The 18,312-nt window shown below is 40.5% G+C and overlaps 2 protein-coding genes across 6 annotated transcripts in view; both read left to right on the plus strand.

Moving 5' to 3' along the window:
- The first annotated feature begins 264 nt into the window (after nt 1-264).
- Nucleotides 265-6,478, plus strand: as3mt (arsenite methyltransferase). The gene is made up of 11 exons (XM_003453782.5): nt 265-421; nt 750-798; nt 2,029-2,156; nt 2,236-2,386; nt 2,646-2,782; nt 2,874-2,943; nt 3,056-3,137; nt 3,215-3,346; nt 4,016-4,155; nt 4,242-4,364; nt 5,213-6,478. The coding sequence occupies exons 1-11, from the start codon at nt 405-407 to the stop codon at nt 5,318-5,320; spliced, it is 1,137 nt and encodes a 378-aa protein (XP_003453830.1). The 5' UTR covers nt 265-404; the 3' UTR covers nt 5,321-6,478.
- A 286-nt stretch (nt 6,479-6,764) lies between these two features.
- cnnm2b (cyclin and CBS domain divalent metal cation transport mediator 2b) overlaps nt 6,765-18,312 on the plus strand; it is a 47,105-nt gene continuing 35,557 nt past the window's right edge. For 2 of the 5 annotated variants that reach the window (XM_019359615.2, XM_019359614.2), the window contains exon 1: nt 6,765-8,878. In XM_019359615.2, coding sequence (XP_019215160.1) covers nt 7,393-8,878 — 1,486 coding nt within the window. In that variant the 5' untranslated portion in view covers nt 6,765-7,392. The remainder of the gene's footprint in view (nt 8,879-18,312) is intronic. The other 3 variants (XR_002062317.2, XM_005458532.4, XM_003453784.5) reach the window with 3 other exon arrangements.

Here is an 18,312-nt window from a genome sequence, read left to right on the forward strand (position 1 = left end):
CATCACTGACCACATTTGGAAGGCACCTTACCATTTAACAAGAAAGCAATATTATAAATCTAATATTATATTATTATATTCTGTAACACCCAGTTTTAATAATTTATGTATTATTATTCAGCTGAATGATTGGTGGGAGTGCCCCATGCTTCCTCTTGGAAATCCCCGTGAAATTGATAGCCTTGTTTCTATTAAATTAAATTAAATGCATTTAGTTAATACAGCAACACATTGCTGCTGTGACGTTAGCCAGCGAGGCAGGTAGGGGGCGTGCTGGTAAAACAGGAAGTGAAACGCACAGTGTTGGTTCAAAGCTACAGTCATTGGTCCAAAGTAAGAAAACTTGACAGCACACTGAGATTTTCCTCTTTAAAGCGAACTTGGAAAGCGCACGTAATGTGACCATGGACCCTGGAAAGAGGTAAAAACAGCCTAATCCTTGTGCTTTATCCAGTTTCAAGCTGTAGCTGTTCTGAATTCAGCGAGTGACGTGTGGCAGGTTGAATCTTCACCTTTAATGTTGTTATGATCAATGATACGTACACGGTTATTTTTAAAGAAACGGTAGTCATAAGGTGTCAAGTTAAAGACTAAAATACTTGTAATCTTGTTACGTGACCTTAGTTGTAACTATAGCTACATCACTCTAAGTCACCAGTGAACTAGCAGTGACTTAGCGTAGGCTAACTTACTAACGTGTATTTGGAGGGCTAATGTGTAACTCATATTTTCTTTTTTCTTTTTTTAAGTACGTGTCCAAAGGCATTCTCTGATAGCACCATTCACGTGGACGTGAAGGTAAAATAACACCAGTCGGTAGTGGTACTGCTCCTGACAGTGTTGTTAGCCTCTTTGCAGTATTTATGTATCTGTTAAAACAGAATTAAACAGGATCTTCCCCCTGATGAGTAAATGATCTGTTTGTACAGATCATCTGTCATTTAAAAATAAATCCATGTTAGCCGTAGTTGTGCTTATTAACGTGTCTGTCCAGCAGTTTTGTTCCATTACTTGTATGGTCAGTTTCCAGTGCAGCCTCAAAGTCAGACAGTAAAACCTTGTGTGTCATGCAAACAGTTTTTCTCAGCCTATCCTTTGTGCACCCTTAAAAATGCAGACATTGACATACTGTACATCAGAATCACAGTCTGTATTGCCATTATAGCAATTATCTCAGTGCAAAAGGAGAATAAAAATTAGAATATATATATATATGTCCCTTGTGTTGTCTTTGGGTCATTTTTGTCCCTGAGGACCACAGGTGTATGGAAATCGGGAGGACATTATGAGGGAGATAAATGTTTAATCTCAGCAAACTGAGATTAAACATTTATCTCCATAAAACAAACAGTCCAAAGACCACTGGATGACATCACAGTGCCTTCATCCATCTTTTACATACTAAACAAATTGTCCTCCCGATTTCCATACACCTGTGGTCCTCAGGGGACAAAAATGACCCAAGGAAAACACAAGGGATATATAAAACAAACAACAACAACAACAACAACAACACAATTGTTTCCATATTGTGCTTCTCCCAATTTGCTGGTGTTAACTTAAATACCAAGGGTAACTGCAATTGTAAACATGAGATCATCTTGTAACAATGTAAACATTGTTTATGTAAGTTGTATTGAATCTGGATGTCCATAATTTAGTAGTGTTCAGCATGTTGATGGCTGAGGGATAAAAGCTTAACAGACTAAGTTCCTTAGTCTATTAGGTCATATCTTTATGGTTCTGAAACGTCTGCCTGAAGGTAGATGTTCAAACAGTGCATCATCATGGTGAGATGGGTCCTGAAGGATTTTATTAATGTTCCTGAGACAACGGGAGCAAACAAACTGTTTATTTATAAATAAATAGTCTGAAGCAAACGTTTTGTAACTAGTAAATACACTGAGGGTTTTCGTATTAGTCTCACATTTTTAGACCTTTATCTTTTCTTAACTCCCCTTTGCTGAATTATACAAACCTGCTTCATAATGAGGGGCTACTGTTACCAAGGTTTCTTTGTCAAAACAGGATTATTATGGCAAGAGGCTGAAGCAAACCTCAGACCTAAAGACCAATGCCTGCGTGGCTCCAGTGCAGCCCACCCCTGACTTCATTCGCCAGGCACTAAAGAAAGTACACCCTGAAATCACTGCTAGGTTAGTGGGTTGCTGACCTCTCTGTTCTTCTAGTCACACTTCAAAATCAGTGAACCTGATATGTTTTTGTCTTCCACAGGTACTATGGCTGTGGTTTGGTTGTGCCAGAATGCTTAGAGGGCTGCAGGATACTAGACTTGGGCAGTGGAAGTGGGAGGGACTGCTATATGTTGAGTCAGCTTGTGGGTGAGAAGGGCCATGTCACTGGTATTGACATGACTGACGGCCAGGTATTGAACATTTGTATCGCTGTACTGGCCTTATGATTAATCAGTGGATCCCAGTTGATGGCTAAATGATATTGAATGTAACTCCAAAACTTTATTGAAGGCTGGTAAAATCTTATAAGTGAAAACTTTTCATCTTCTTAATTTGTAAAGACAAAACTCTGTTTTATATGCATGCATGGCTTAAATACAACCAAAGATTTTTGGACCTAGTGAGTGATAGTGATAAATTCTGATAAATGCCTTTTTTTTTAAATTCCAGCTTGAGTTGGCCAGGACCTATGTGGACCATCACATGAAAGAGTTTGGTTACAAGAAGCCAAATATAAATTTTGTCCAAGGCTACATCGAAGCCTTGACCGAGGCAGGTCTGGAAAATGACTCGTTCGATGTTATCATGTAAGGTGTCTTACTAATCCTTATTTGTGTGCAGTTCTAACTTAATATAATCATAGAATAACAGTTTCGAACATCATCTCCTTTTGCTTAGCTCCAACTGTGTAGTGAATCTTTCTCCAGACAAGAGGATGGTACTGACTGAAGCTTACAAAGTACTTAAGGTACACTGCTTCTCATTTTTTTAATATTGTTATTAAATCTTCAATCATAAAGCTATGAGAGCAAAGAAAATATTTACACATTTACATACACTTTCTCATTTTTCCTCATTAGGATGGTGGTGAGCTGTACTTCAGTGACATTTACAGCAATGGAAGACTAACAGAGGAAATTAAAAATCACAAAGTGTTATGGGGTGCGTCTAATTAATATTCTACTGCCATAAATTGACAAGCACCCACCAGAATATCACAGTCGGTTTTATCTTTGCAGGTGAGTGCCTTGCTGGAGCACTCTGGTGGAAGGATCTCCTGCAATTGGCTGAAAAAGTGGGCTTCAGCCCCCCACGGCTGGTTACGGCCAGTGTCATCACTGTTGACAACAAGGAACTGCAGGACATTCTTGGTTTGACAGCTTTTTTACTTGCTTGACTTTTGCATTATTTGCTTGATACAGAATTACACTCAACAGCCACTTTGTTAGGTACATCTGTTCAGCTGCTTTTTAATGCAAATATCTAGTCAGCAAATCACATGAACACAGCTCGGTGCACATAGGCATGTCGACATGGTCATGATGACCTGCTGAAGTTCAAACCAAGTATCAGAATGGGGGGAAAAAGGTCATTTAGGTAACTTTGAATGTGGCGTGGTTGTTAGTGCCAGATAAGCTGGTATGATTATTTCAGAAATTGCTGATCTACTGGGATTTTCCCAAACAGCCATCTTTGGAGTTTACAGAGCTCCGGAAATGAGTAAATATCCAGTGACATTCATGTCAGTTGTACACACAGGCACAATCGACATGAATGATGCTATCAGAGAATCCTTTTGCACAACTACTTAAAGAAGAACATTTTATAGATTAACCCTACAAATAAACAGTACTAAGTTAGCCTGCACTATAATGTCACTGCTGGTTTTCTCCTAACCTATATTTATGTAGCTATAGTTACAACTAATGTAACATTACATGATTCCAAGTTATTTTAGATTTTGAGAGCTGCTAACCTTCGTGTATGACCTGAAATTTATTTATTTATTTTTTAATTTCAATCTGGTGTGTTTAATACAGGCAACTTCAAGTTTGTTTCTGCCACATACCGCTTGTTTAAGGTCCCCAAAGGGAACACCAAGAACTGCAAAGTCATATATAATGGGGGCATGACAGGGGCAGAGGATAGTTTCCAGTTTGACTGTCAGTACACCTTCAAGGTCTGTATATTCTGAATTAGAAGAACGTAATGCTTTCTGCTCACTTAAACTATGCAAATGATTTCAGATTTGGATGTATTTTGTAGGCCAATGAAGTTGTGGAGGTGGATGGAGAGGTGGCCAACATACTGACACATTCCAGATTTGCAGAGGACTTCACTTTTCAGCCACTGGGGGGCCCCACTGGGCCCTGTGGAGTCAAACCTAAGGTCAGTGTTGTGTTTAAATTCTTGGATGTCTCTTTTACACATTAGGGGTCAGTGTGTTTCTGGTATCAATTTGTGTGACACGCCCAGAGGGCAGAGCGCCTCTGTCAAACTGCGCTCACAAACACACATGCATGTGCTTCTGCATGCTGTACATTCTTGGACGTTCACGTACCCCTCAAACATACATACACACATGCACAAGCGCAAGGTCAAGCAGCTGTCTTGGACTCATAACCAGACTGTGGAGTCATGCTGGGGAACCTTGAACAAGAAGGAATGTTCTACACTCAGCTAATAGAATACCATTTTATCAGGGCTTACAATCATTTTATGCACATACACCTCTAACAGCACCGCTTTACATTTTTTTTAAAATGAGTACTCTAACTTGTTAACCACTCATTAAAGATTTTTTCTCTTCTGATATTGGAAATAGAAGTAAATTAAAATGGTAAAGGCTTATCAAAATCCACCTCATTATTAACATTTTGAACTGCCCCCTGAATTGAAGTCTTGTCTGAAAGAGTTTTCTCTAATCACTACAGCAGTGTGCTGATAATAGTAATAAAAAAGCCTTTGGTCTTATTCATGGAAAGAACAGCTGCTTTGAAATTGTGACTTAATGAACAACCAGCAACTGATAAAAGAAGCACAGGGCCATAAAAAGACTTCATCTAGAAGAGCCAGTGTTCTGTTGTAATATACCATAATAGTACCTGGATTTACTTCTTCAATTTTTTGACCTTGCTTACAGTGATTTGGGATGAAACACAAATATTACATGATACATACATGTAACTGGGTGCTTGTTCTTTTAATGCTTCTGCTTGGCTCAATTATTCATACAGGCTGGCATTGAGGACCCTTTTGAGCTGGCCCTGATGTTGGGTGTGCAAGGCCCTGCATCAGCCACTGGGGGATGCTGCAGCACACAGTCTGCTGGCTGCTGCAAGTGATGGTGGGAAGAGCACAAAGAAACAGGCTCAGCTTCCTGCCTACCAATAATGCCTACATGTTTGGTGAACTTCCATTAATTAATTCATTTTAATTAAACATAATCATGTTACTGGTTGATACTGGTTGCTCAAACAACTTCACCTACCCAGTGTATAATGGAGACAACTCAGCTAATCCAGTTTTAGTTTCACTTTGGAACACCCTGCATTGCAATTACACAAAGCCATCATTTGCTTCACATACTGCATGACTATGTGAAGGACATGAGTTCTGCTGATGACTTTAAAATGTTTTATTGTGTAATCAAAGTGTTTGTATTTGAAGTTGCTTAAAGTGCATATGAGCCAATTTAAGGAGCCAGCATATGATTCAGGGCCATAGGAAAAAAAATCTCACATCAAACAATTTTAGTTTGACTTTGTGTCTTATCAGATTGTGGTGGTTCATGTTGGTATCTGCTGCTAACCATTAGTGAGGTGATTGTTAAATTGCACCAACTATTTTTTTTTTTAATGTTTTTAAATTAAGGTTAGGGTGGTTTATTTTGCCATAATGTCAAAAAAAGAGTTAAAATTGGAGAGATATGCTCCCTGCTTCCAGTTTTCACTGGTACTATACAATGGTTTTGACTGAGCTGTTGTTGAATCAAGGGTGATTAGAAGCCACATAACATTTTTGAAGTCTGACACTGGCCCACAGGCCACATGTTGAGTACCTAGGCTATAAATTATCTTGCGCAAACAAGATAACAATATCACTTTGAGGGATTTAAGGGTTCTGCAAGTGCTCCCAGTTAATATTTTATGAAAGGATTCAATATGGTAACAATTCATTAACATAATTATATGGTATAGATAAAAGGAAAACTTTATAGTAAGGTTAAATAAAAATGCAACAAATTTAAAACCTTTTAACAACCATGAGCAGTATTAAGAAGAGCACCTTCTTCATTTGTGCCTCATTTTGTCATATGCCTACTTAGTCTAATTATTTTCTTACCCATAAAACTGACATTGTTTATTCACACAATACTTTTTACTTACCTTAAAACCTGTGTTTTAGTAAATCGGTGCTTAATTATTTTGCAGACTGGCTTTAAGATGTGCTTCAACCAAAGTGTACAAATTATCTCCCGTTATTGTGATGGTTATGTGTTATTTCTGATAAAACACAATAAATAATAATTAACGAAATGACTCTTCTATTTTCATCTTTGCTCCTATGATGTAGTGCATTATTTCCAAAGGTACAAATGCACATTTGTATTTGGGAAAAGCTGTGATTAAGGGCACCAGTTCAAGCCATGGTGGTCAGGATCTCTCATTTTAGTTTCATTTTAAGTTTAAAGGAGGAAAAGATAAATAGGCCAATAAGAAGTAATTGTGTTAAAGAAATTGTTTTTTGTATTACACATCTCAATGACGTACATGTATGTGTGTGTTTTCTGGTTTTGACAACTTTAACCTCTTTAAGTTAGGCAGTCTATGAACATATTACTATCCCCTGTAATACCTATCATTAAAATAAGACATGATATAGATAGTGCTTCGGAGTTTCAGCATGCAGGATGATGCAATGCGATAGCAAAAAACCAAATTAACTTGTCACAACCTATGATAGTCTCTATATAGATAAAACATGTTGTAGTATTTATTTTAGTTAACCTTTAATCTTTGCACATGCCTTTTTTTGACATTTAAACTGCTTATTGTGGTTGTCTTTTCTAGCATGATATGTTTTAAGAAGTCACGAGTAAAGTCCTGTCTCCTAACATGAGGTGCACTTGTTTTGGAATTTGATTCGCCAAGGAGGCTGCGGACGCCCCGCCTCCCGGCCAGCGGAACCTCCCGATTGGTCGTCGCCGTCGCCTGTATCGGGGACACCAGGGGAGGCACGAGTTGGCCCGTAAGCCTGCGCTCGCGAGTCATCAGTGTCGGACACGTAGTGGGAACGAGCAGGTCCTGATGCACAAGTCACGGCAACCCTGGGCGGAGATGAAGGCGGACTCCGACTGGCTCTGATTTTTAAAAGCCCTTTTCATTCAGGAGGTTGGTTGCCAGTTGTTATCAATATGGCAGAACCGTTATCCCAAGCACCCACCGCTGCAAAAATGGCGTCACTTAACCGGGTCCGAGCTTTGGCGATGATTTTCTTAACTGTCACTGGCTGCTGTGTCACCCCGACAAGTGGCAAGGAAGGGTCCGAGGAGACCGTCATCATAGGGCTCCGACTGGAGGACACGGACGACATTTCCTTCATGGATAAGGGCTACCTGCGGGTGAGTGAGCGCTCTCGGGTAAAATTAAGAGTGTACGGGCAGAACATCAACAACGAGACCTGGTCCAAAATTGCTTTCACGGAACATGAGCGGAGCCGGGCGGTTGGGAGCATTGACAGCTCCTCGGGGGATAACCAGAGCCAGGAGGACTCGTCCGGCTTGCATCCCTGTGGTTTTAGGACTTCGGATATAATGATATTGCCCTACATCATCCTGAATCGAAAGACATCCGGTATAGTTGAAATTGAGGTCAAACCTCTGCGAAAGACGGAGAGGAGTAAAACGTATTACCTTTGCATCGCCACCTCGACACCAGCCGTGGCCGGGATGCACGACCCGCGGACGGAGAACACCTGGATCTACCACGATGGGGATGACACCAAAGTGATAGTGGTGGAGGAGAAAAAGTTTCTGCTGCCTTTCTGGCTCCAGGTCATCTTCATCTCCATGTTGCTTTGCCTGTCCGGTATGTTCAGCGGGCTGAACCTGGGGCTCATGGCTCTGGACCCCATGGAGCTCCAGATAGTCCAGAACTGCGGCACGGAAAGGGAGAAGAATTACGCCAAAAAAATAGAGCCGGTCAGGAGCCAAGGGAATTATTTGCTGTGCTCTCTTCTGCTCGGGAACGTGTTAGTGAACACCACGCTAACCATCTTGCTGGATGATATCGCCGGTTCGGGCTTGATTGCTGTTGTCATGTCCACCATCGGTATAGTCATTTTTGGGGAAATCGTGCCACAGGCCATCTGCTCCAGGCACGGCCTCGCTGTGGGAGCCAACACCATATTCCTCACCAAGTTCTTCATGCTGCTTACCTTCCCTGCGTCCTACCCAGTCAGTAAGCTGTTGGACTACCTGCTCGGACAGGAGATAGGAACCGTGTACAACAGAGAGAAGCTTCTGGAGATGCTGCGCGTTACGGACCCCTACAACGATCTGGTGAAAGAGGAGCTGAACATCATCCAGGGCGCGCTGGAGCTCAGGACTAAGACTGTAGAGGACGTGATGACGCCGCTGAGGGATTGCTTCATGATTCCTGGGGATGCAACGCTGGACTTCAATACCATGTCCGAGATCATGAAGAGCGGCTACACGCGCATCCCCGTTTTCGAGGGCGAGAGGTCCAATATAGTGGATCTGCTCTTCGTCAAGGACCTGGCCTTCGTGGACCCGGATGATTGCACTCCGCTCAAAACCATCACAAAGTTTTACAGCCACCCGTTGCATTTTGTGTTCAATGACACCAAGCTTGACGCAATGCTGGAGGAGTTTAAAAAAGGTAAGAGTTTTGCATCAACCTTTGACACCTGGAATGTGTTAAAGGTTGATGTCTGTTCTAGGCTGGTCTTTCACATGACCACCCTCTTTGTTGGATAAGGCAAGGTAGATACATGAGTTATGTAATAGTTTATGATGCAAGGAGTCACAGTTTTGACCTTTCAACACTGAGTGCATGTGGTGTATCTATAGGTCAAATGTCTAAAATCAGATATTGAGCAATAAAAAGAAGGAATTCCTCAATAAATTTCTTGTACTGGAGGGAAAAGAGATGGGGGAGGATAGCAGCAAAGGTTCTTTTCCCCTCAGACAACACTGAATCTGCCACAGGTGTAGTTGCCAGATCTTCACAGGTCACTTCCTGTAAAGCGGAGAAGCAGGTGTCCTTATCATTCTCCATCACTTCCATTAAGTGTTAATGTTCACACTCTCTCTCTCCTCCTGCTTTTCCTCCTCATGCCTTGCCCTCCTCCTATTCAACCTTTTTCACACTTTCCCCTTCCTTTCATCTCTCCCTCTCTCTCATTTGTAAATGCATTAGGACATGTGGGAATAGTGCAACGGCAGTGCTGAGGTTATCAGGTGGGGGCATCTTGTTTGAGAACCTGCTTAAATCCCTGTCTGCCTCTCATGCGCTTGCTTCAGAGTGATGGTGGCGATAACTCTTTTTTTTTTGTCCAATCCTGGAATGCAGTCGTGTGGATAATGAATAACAGCCTCTAACACCCTCAAGCCCCCCATGTGCTGTGTGTATTTGTATGCGCATGGTGTTTGAGAAAGATGTTTACCTCACCCACGGTTTATCTGATGTTTTGCATAGCCAACCCCCTAACTGTTGTTGCTTCTGACTAAGTTATTCCTGGAAAGTGTTTGTAGATTTGGTGCTGGACTGGACTGATGCATACACAGACACACCTGTCAGCAGCTGATTTACGAACTCTTAAAACTGTGGGGAAAAAAACATGACTGTTGTGCGCTTATTAGAATATTTGCTTTATTTTAAGAGGATTAATTGGGAGGAAAAACAGAACAAATCAGCAAGCTCCATTACCAGAAATTAGGTGTAGTTCCTCTGCCAAATTAGCATTACATAATATACTATTTGGGGAGGGGGGTGTTTGTTTATTTATTTTCATCACAGCTGACTAGTCACGGACATGCACCAGTTTTCCGAGTAAACAGAGAAAGTTCACCATCCTGTTATATTATCAGAATACTAAGATCAGCAAATATTTGCAATTTCTTTTTATTATTGCATATATCTGTTGTGATTGTAGTAGACATCTGATGACTAAGATTTTGTGTTTTACAACCATTTAGTGAATGTTTTTATGTTTGTGTTTACCTGTGTTCCTGTGCATGTGTGTGCTACACAATGGCGCTGAATCCACAAGTCACTTCACTGATAAGTAATATTGCAGAACATTAACTGGAAACTGTTTTGAAGAAAATAATTGGGTTGTTGATTCACTAGTCACCATATTTCAAACTTGTGTGAAGTGTTTATTTTTGTAAGGTAGTGACATTTTCTTCTTAAGGAAGGAAAATGTTCCATGCTCTGATGGACATTTAGTGATTAATAATTACACTCCTGCACAATTTGTTTTGACAAAAAACAATAAACTGAAACAAACAGTTTTCTGCTCTTTTTAATTAGATGGATATTTTTCTATCTATCCACTTTCTTAACTCCTTATCCAGTTCAGGGGCATGCAGGGCTGGAGCTTTTCCCAGCTGTCATGGGATAAGAGGTGGGGTACAACCTTGACTGGTCACCCATCTATCACAGAGAGAAAAGGACAGCCGCTTATGCTTCCAGGCAATTTAGAATCACTAATTAGCCTAATGTGAATGGAGCGATACCACACAGGCACAGGGACAACATCCACATACCAAACAAAAAAGATGCCAGGCAGTTGACAGTCTCAAACTCAGGACCCTCTTGCTGTGAGGCGATAGTCATAACCACTGTGCCACTTTTCCACTCATGCTTAGTTTGCTTTGGAGTCATTCCTCAATTTGTGCACAAGCTGTAGATCTGTTCGGAGTTTAAAACATCTACATGCACCTCATTAAATATCCCGGAGCATCGGTTCATTTTCTGTCCACAGCATCCAAATACTTTCTATATACCTAATACTGAGTTTATGTTTAAATAAAAGCTGCTGCCTAAGCAGCCGTGACATACTTTGGTTTGATATACTCAAAAAACGAGAGACAATTAATAAAATAATGTGAAGTTTTTCTCTGTAGAAGTATTTTGCCTGTTAGCAGAGAGAGTGTCTTGTTGCATAATGATGCTTTAAATAATTCAGCTCCATTCATCTAAGATATGTTTGTAAATGGGTAACCGGGTGTATCTGTTTGCAGTAGTTAGTGGCAATTTGTGAATTCTGTTCACATACTCCCACTAAAAGACGAATACATTAAGTTTTCGCATCATTACACCTGCATACTTAATCATAAACACTCAGCTCTGGAGGGTATAGCGTCTGTGCTGCTGGCAGTGCACCAGAGGGGAATTCAAGGGAGGCAAGTCATAAGCAACTACTGTAGGGAGGGCTGTGGGGTCAAAGTTTCCCGTCAATCTGGCTCTGTTCACAGCACACACTCAGTTCAAAGTGCTTTGTATTGTAAGTCATTGTTAATTAATTTGATGCCGCTTGCGGAGCTGCATAGTCGTTTGGAGTCGGTTACAAAAAAAAAAGAAACAGTCCCAAAACATGCTGCTCACGGTAGAGACTGTGTTAGAGCAGATGGTGCTGCTTTGCATTGGATCAGAACTTTTTTCATAAGTTGGTTCCTCTTCACAGTTGTGGATTTGTAAGAGAGGATTTCAGACTGTGCAGCATTACATAATTCACTGTGATGCTGATTCTACTCTTCGTTATGATTTTAAAACATTCTCAGAAGTGTTCATTTTACTTGAAAGCCACCATAATCAATGTGTGTGACCCTGCTTATGTTTTACCCAGCTCCATCATTGTCCTAGGTCAAGGGTTACAGTGAGATTCATACAGGAGGTGTTTAATGCAGGCAGACACACTTCTGGAAACTTCTGACCCCTTCATTAATTGCTCTCCATCTGCGACTGCAACAATTACTGTCATCTGGGGGTTTCTTGTCAAGCTGCAGGTTTACCCGTTAATGAGTGGGTCAGTGAGTGCCTTTTGGGACAAAACCAAGTAGCTGGGGCAAAAACAAGAATTTAGCTACCCTTCTGGCTTCCAGTTATGTGCGATATTCCTGAAAGTGCAAGTTAGTCACTCCTTCACATGCAGTGTTCCAAGCTTTTTGAGAGGAGGAATGGATTTACCGTAGGCATGAGAGCTCAAATCAGGTTATGCACACATGTTCCTCTACACCACTCTGCTTTCTGATTCTGGGGAAGCCGGGCCACTCGTACAGCATCAGATGCACGGGCACTTAGAGTCACTTTGTCTTATCTTCTATTTTCAAATTGCGTGTGTGATTGATGTGGTTATTCTTCTGCGTGCTGGTGATAAATATATTATTTCACGTGCATACTGTTTAGTCATGCCTACAAGTTATTATGCAGAAATGATTCCCTGGCACATTCTGCTTTCACAGCACAGCACTCATCTGCAAACCTTTTCTGCTGTTAAATGACTAAAAGTTCATTCCACCGTGGTCTTTTCAATTCAACCACTGTTTCTTAGCCCAGACTACACTGTATTCTTCACTGTTTTAGAGTAAAAGTCCCCAGTGTAAAAGAACCTACATGAGAACTGGCACGACTTGAACTAGTTCCCTAATTGCTGCAATATAGGCCAATCTATGCTTAATTCAGATTCAGCAGCCTTCGCAGGCTCTTTGCTCAGGACTTTGTCTTAAAGTGAAACTCATTTTTTCTCTTTCGGGCCTTGTTGAAATACTGACAGCAGTTTGTGTGTGTTGCGTTTTTTAATGTTTTTATTCTTTCTGGGGGTTTGTGTGGAGCATATCATAGCAAATGTCTAAAAAGCGTGATGGATTGTTTGCCTGGTAACCCTTGGTTTTTAACGCTGCATCAAGTGTTGGGATTAAATGACATCATGTTGGTAAGAACACTTAATGTTTCCTGATGAGGGACACCCCTTTGAACTCAGCGTGACTTCTTCTGCCAGCCGCTCACTTTATCAGAAGTAATTACCTCGAATCAAAGGTTGTCTGCATTTCACTATACTTGGTATTACAGAAGACGGCATTGGCTGCAGATTTTCTCTCGAGTGGAATGTAATATCATTAAAAAAACACTCTGCATTTGAGTGTTGCAAGTACGTGTTACCTCCCGCGTAACATAGTGTGTTAATTTATATACAAATTTGTTTATTATTTAAACACTTATCTTTTTATAATCATATCACTTGTGATTTCTGCTTATTTGTTCAGGCACCTGTCTGCATGGTTTATAAGAACAAAAATTATTCACTTGTTGTAAACATATTCCTCTGTTTCTGCAACCCTTTTAGGACGTCTTTGAGAAAGAAGCCAGAAAACCTCTGTTGTAGTAACCTGTTGTTTGGTAACTTCTTGTCTGTGACTCAGTTTAAAGGCCCACACAAGTTGTTAATGCGTGTTTTAGCCCGTTTACTAAAAGCGATGAATAACTCACTGCCGCCAGATTTTCCGGCTCTGGACGTAGTTTTGGAGAAGCCTATTGAAAGCACATTGGGTAATCCGTCACGATGAAATTTTCATTGCTTTTCTTTTTATTAAGACAGCACCTGACAAAGGATTTTTCTAGTTCACTAGTTGCCGTTAATTCATGCGCTTAGTTCACTTATTGTTGCTGATTGAACCAGACAAGTCATTTATTAACTTAATCATTTGGGAATACCAGAAAATTGTTTGAGTTTTTGAGAAAGTAGAGTTTATATATAGTAAGCACAGTACTACATTACGGAGAATTATTTAATAACTACCCTTTAAAGGCCACGTGCCGACAACACCTGAAAAAGCATTGGTAATCTTCATATGCTGAGGTAACCAGGATGCAGCATGATTATCTAATGTGAGTGGGACTGACCAGGCCCACTGAAAACTTACATGTATATACTTACATGTTTTACATGATAAGCTGTCTTTGAGGTTAATGAATAAACTGCAAAAGTACTCACATCATCTTTTCAGGGATATCATTTATGGTCTTAAAATGATGCCAGACTTTGTATTTTCTGGCTGATGAAAGAACTAAATTCTATCTAGTAAACCTGAATAAAGAGTTGATGTAAATAAAAATGTCTATCTGTGGCTAATCTGTGGTCATATGAGCTAGTATGCTGGAGACACCATGGCTGAGTAGCTATTTCTATTATACTTGTAATACTTATCCTATTATACTTACTTAAAGGTCTGCATGCGTAGTTGATGGCTTAGATAAGGCACGCAAAAAAACAGACAGGGATGCGGACATCTGCACAGATCCTTGCGCAGACCGTCCAGTGAGGAAATTATCGTCGGTCATATCCAAACAGACCCTAGCAGACTTGAATGTGTTACAATAACACACTCTGAGCTATTGTGGAACAGATCTTCTCCCTTAATTCCACATTGTGTTCACCAGCAATTTGTGCAGATCATATGCTTTCAGGTGCTGGGGAAAAAAAATTAAAAATGGTAAACAATGGCATTAAGACTCTTTACTGAAAAAAGCTGAGGAGGAAAATGCTGCAGAAAGAACAGAACTAGAAAGCATTCACTAGAAAGTACTTTGTGTATATATGCACAATGGAGTGCAGAGATGCAGAACTGGATGATACGAGAAGAGAAGCTACATGTGAGTAAATGCATCCACCATCTCATGGATTACTGGCCACCTGGCAGACAGGTCATAGTATGTGAGACTGAGCAGTGTTCTGTCTGATTTGGTGATGTAAAGCAGCTGTGCAGAAAGGTCTCTGTGCTGTCTCCATTGCTGTTCACATTGTACACCTGCAGTTCATGCCAGATATAGAGATGCTGTAACAGTTCTGTAGTTGTTGGATGTTTATGTGGCAGAAGGAGGAGGACAAAGAACTAGTTAATGATTTTGTGGAACTGTCTGGGAGGAACTGTCTGCTTCTTAATGTGAATAAGACCAGAAAGATGGTTATTGACTTCAGAAGGAAGAGGATGGCTACATGACCCGTGTCTATCCTGGGACAGGATATTGACGTAGTAGAGATGTACAAGTACCTGGGCTGAACTGGAAGACCAACACGGAGGCTATATACTAAAAGGGAATGAGCAGACTTTAGTTCCTAAGGAAGCTGAGATCCTTCAATCTGTCAATCAAAACAAAGGTGATTTTTTTTTTTATCAGTTAATTGTGGTGAGCACGGTGGACTTTGCTGTGGTTTGCTGGTAAGGCCGGCTCTATGATTGGCTGCAAATTGGAACTTGTGGAGCTGGTGTAGCGAGGAGGTCACTGTTATCCATCATGGATAATCCTGACCACCCTCTGCACCACTTAAACTCTGTAATACACTATATTTGTCTGGCAGAGAGGCATATACCACATATTATTATCATTATTATTATAGATCCCCTTCCTGTGTTTTTGTCAGTGCCCCTGTCTCTAAATAATTTATCAAAGCAAGTCTCACTACATCTTCCCCTACCCTTCTCTGATAAATCGACCCAACAGTTGTCTCCATCTGCTCCACCATGCCTATTTAAACTCATCCGCCGTCACTACCTCTCCTACTCGCATCCTCACTATTATATCGGTCTCCCTCTCATTCAAACTCATGTATTCTGACTTTAATTCCTCTTCTCTCCACCTTTCCAGGCTCTCTTCTGCCTGCTCCCTACTCTAACTATAGATCGTAGTGTTGTCTGCAAACATCATAATCTACAAAGCTTTTTTCCTGACGTCATCTATAAATCTCTTCATCACCATTGCAAACAAGTAGGGGCCTAGAGCCGATCTATGATGTAAGGCTACTCCACCTTTCACTTGAACCCATCTGTCACTTCTACTGCACACCTCACCACTCTCATGCTGTCCTCATACATGTCCTGCTCCACACTCACGTACTTCTCAGCCGCTCCTGACTTCCTTATGCAGTACCACAGTTCCTCTATTGGCACGCTGTGATATGCTTTCTCTAGATCCACAAAGACACAGTGCTCCTCCTGGCCTTCTCTAATAGCAAACATCACATTTGTTGGCTGAAGAAAAACATTTGATTAAAAACCAAACAAACTGACATTTTCTATTAGCATTACTTACACTTGCACATTGTGTGAGTTTGATTTTTCATAACTGTTTAAGCTCCAGGGTAACACAATTGTGAAAAAGAAATGAAGATGATGTAATGGTTACTAGATTTTGTAATGCAAATTTAAAGACTTTGTAAGTTCATTTTCATAAACTCATTCAATGGATGAAAACCAGCTGTAGCTGAAATGTCACTTATTGTAATTCCCAAGCAGTGAAGTCAAGTTGGTTAGTTACTTTTGACATCCACGAATGCATAAATATCGAATTTCTGTCAATTCAGAATGAAAGTTGGTGTGAGACTGTGCAGTAAATGTAAATGTAGTTAATACTGATCGTTCCAAAAAGCTGATGTATTAGCAATTTGTGCTCAAATGTTCAGTTCAGTTCAATTTTATGTATATAGCGCCAAATCAGCAGTCGCCTCAAGGCGTTTAGCGTTGTTTTTTGTGTCTGTTGTTTGAATTTGTTCTCATTCACCAGTCAACTTTGTGCACATTTATGTGAAAAATGCGAGATGGCCATGCTATGACCCGCCAACAATGCCAGGGTACAGAAATTAAGTGATTTTTCTTTTTTAAAATCTTTGCCATTAATCTGCTGCTGGTAAACAAGTCTAAACCCTGTTTGCAAGCGGTAAAAAAAAATTGTTGACATTGCTCAAGCCTGTTAAGGACATTTCTGCTTTATTGCCCAATTTAATTTATTAGACAAGTAATCAAAAAGTAACTGCATTGTAATTGCAATAACTGCAATAAGCTTCATTGATGATGAAGTATAAAAGCACTTATCACATGTTATCAGGTTAACTAGTAATCTGTAACTTATTACAAAAAAACCCCAAACCTTTTCCCAACACTGAATGGATGCACTCTTGACCTTTGCTGATTTTGATATTGACTGGGTTAAACTCTTGAGTTTGTTGTGTTACAAGACTAGTTTTTGAATTGCCCCACATTCTTCAGATTCTGGTACAACATGGAGTAGGCTGTTAAGACCCGATTAGTACAACAGTTAAGGAGTGTCAATCTAGCCGCAGTGCATTACCAAAGCCTGTCTGATCTGGCATTATGACTTTTCTTTACATTTATTTTCTTCCTGGAACCCCAAGCTGTGTATTTGCCACCTAATACCAGTGCAGCTTGTCCACAGTTTTGCAGATTTGCCGTTGACTGTAATGTATCCTGATGTCAAAATTAAGATTTTAGGTGTAATCCAGTCTCTATTCACGTAGGCTATGGTATTAAGCAGTACTGCTGGCCTACAACTCCTGCAAACAAACAACTATGTCAGTTTCAGCTTGCTATATTTGAAAGTAGCACCAAATGCTTTAGCCTCCAAATTTGACCCACTTGGCAAACCTGTGTACAGTCATCCAAAGGTATAGTAGAAATGAGACTGTACTACTATCCAAAAGGGGTTAAAAGACACAAAAAGGTCTCTGTTGCTTTATAGTTGACATTTTATCAAGGCTTACTTTGAAGAGTAACAAGTGTGGAGATCTGACATGGAAGACTTTCGATATAAACCTCTGTAATCTCACGTCCTTGCTTCTGTATGGCAGATTTATTTGTTTGTAATCCCAGTGACTCAATGGGCAGCTTATGTGTGAGTGACAATGGGCTTTTTATGAACATCCACAAATATTGTTTTTATCACTGTAGTCACTTGAGAAAAAGTCCCATATTGTACCAAGGAAGTGAGTGGGATAAACCTGAAGCACTTATTGTAGAAAGTATAGTGGTATTACTGTACTACTGTAAGGTCTCTTATGGTCAGAACACATTGCACAGAAATCCAAACACTGTATTGTATTGTCTCTGATGTTGGTGCAAACATCTATCTTGAGCACATTTTAACCGCAGTTCTTTTTTCTCGACACTGCAGTGCATGTCACTTCACATCATTTCTACCTAGTAACTTGAGTGCAGACTCATTAGTGACTCTTATAACTTCTGGTAGTCTCTGACGATGGCTGCTCCTGAAGGAATGGCTTTTGTAATTTTGTGTTGCATGTAGTTAAGGAGCCGAATCTGCTTCCAGCGCATGTTGCCTAGGATCTGTAGCCATGAAAAAATTTGTTATTATGCAATCCAGAATGCAGCCACCCCCACGTTGCTTTTAATAAGCTGCTTCCCAAAACAGAGCTCACACTGCACCTGCCCGTTATTTCGTTAACAGATTATTTAGACTTTGTAATTGACGTGGCCATGCAGGTATTACTGTAACAG

The sequence above is a fragment of the Oreochromis niloticus genome, linkage group LG6 (assembly GCF_001858045.2).
Source record: "Oreochromis niloticus isolate F11D_XX linkage group LG6, O_niloticus_UMD_NMBU, whole genome shotgun sequence".
Classification (NCBI taxonomy): Eukaryota; Metazoa; Chordata; class Actinopteri; order Cichliformes; family Cichlidae; genus Oreochromis; species Oreochromis niloticus.

Coding starts and splice junctions, on each gene's coding strand:
- as3mt (XM_003453782.5), top strand. Junction 2,157..2,235: donor CACCCTGAAATCACTGCTAG/GTTAGTGGGTTG, acceptor TGTCTTCCACAG/GTACTATGGCTGTGGTTTGG. Junction 3,347..4,015: donor GGAACTGCAGGACATTCTTG/GTTTGACAGCTT, acceptor TGTTTAATACAG/GCAACTTCAAGTTTGTTTCT.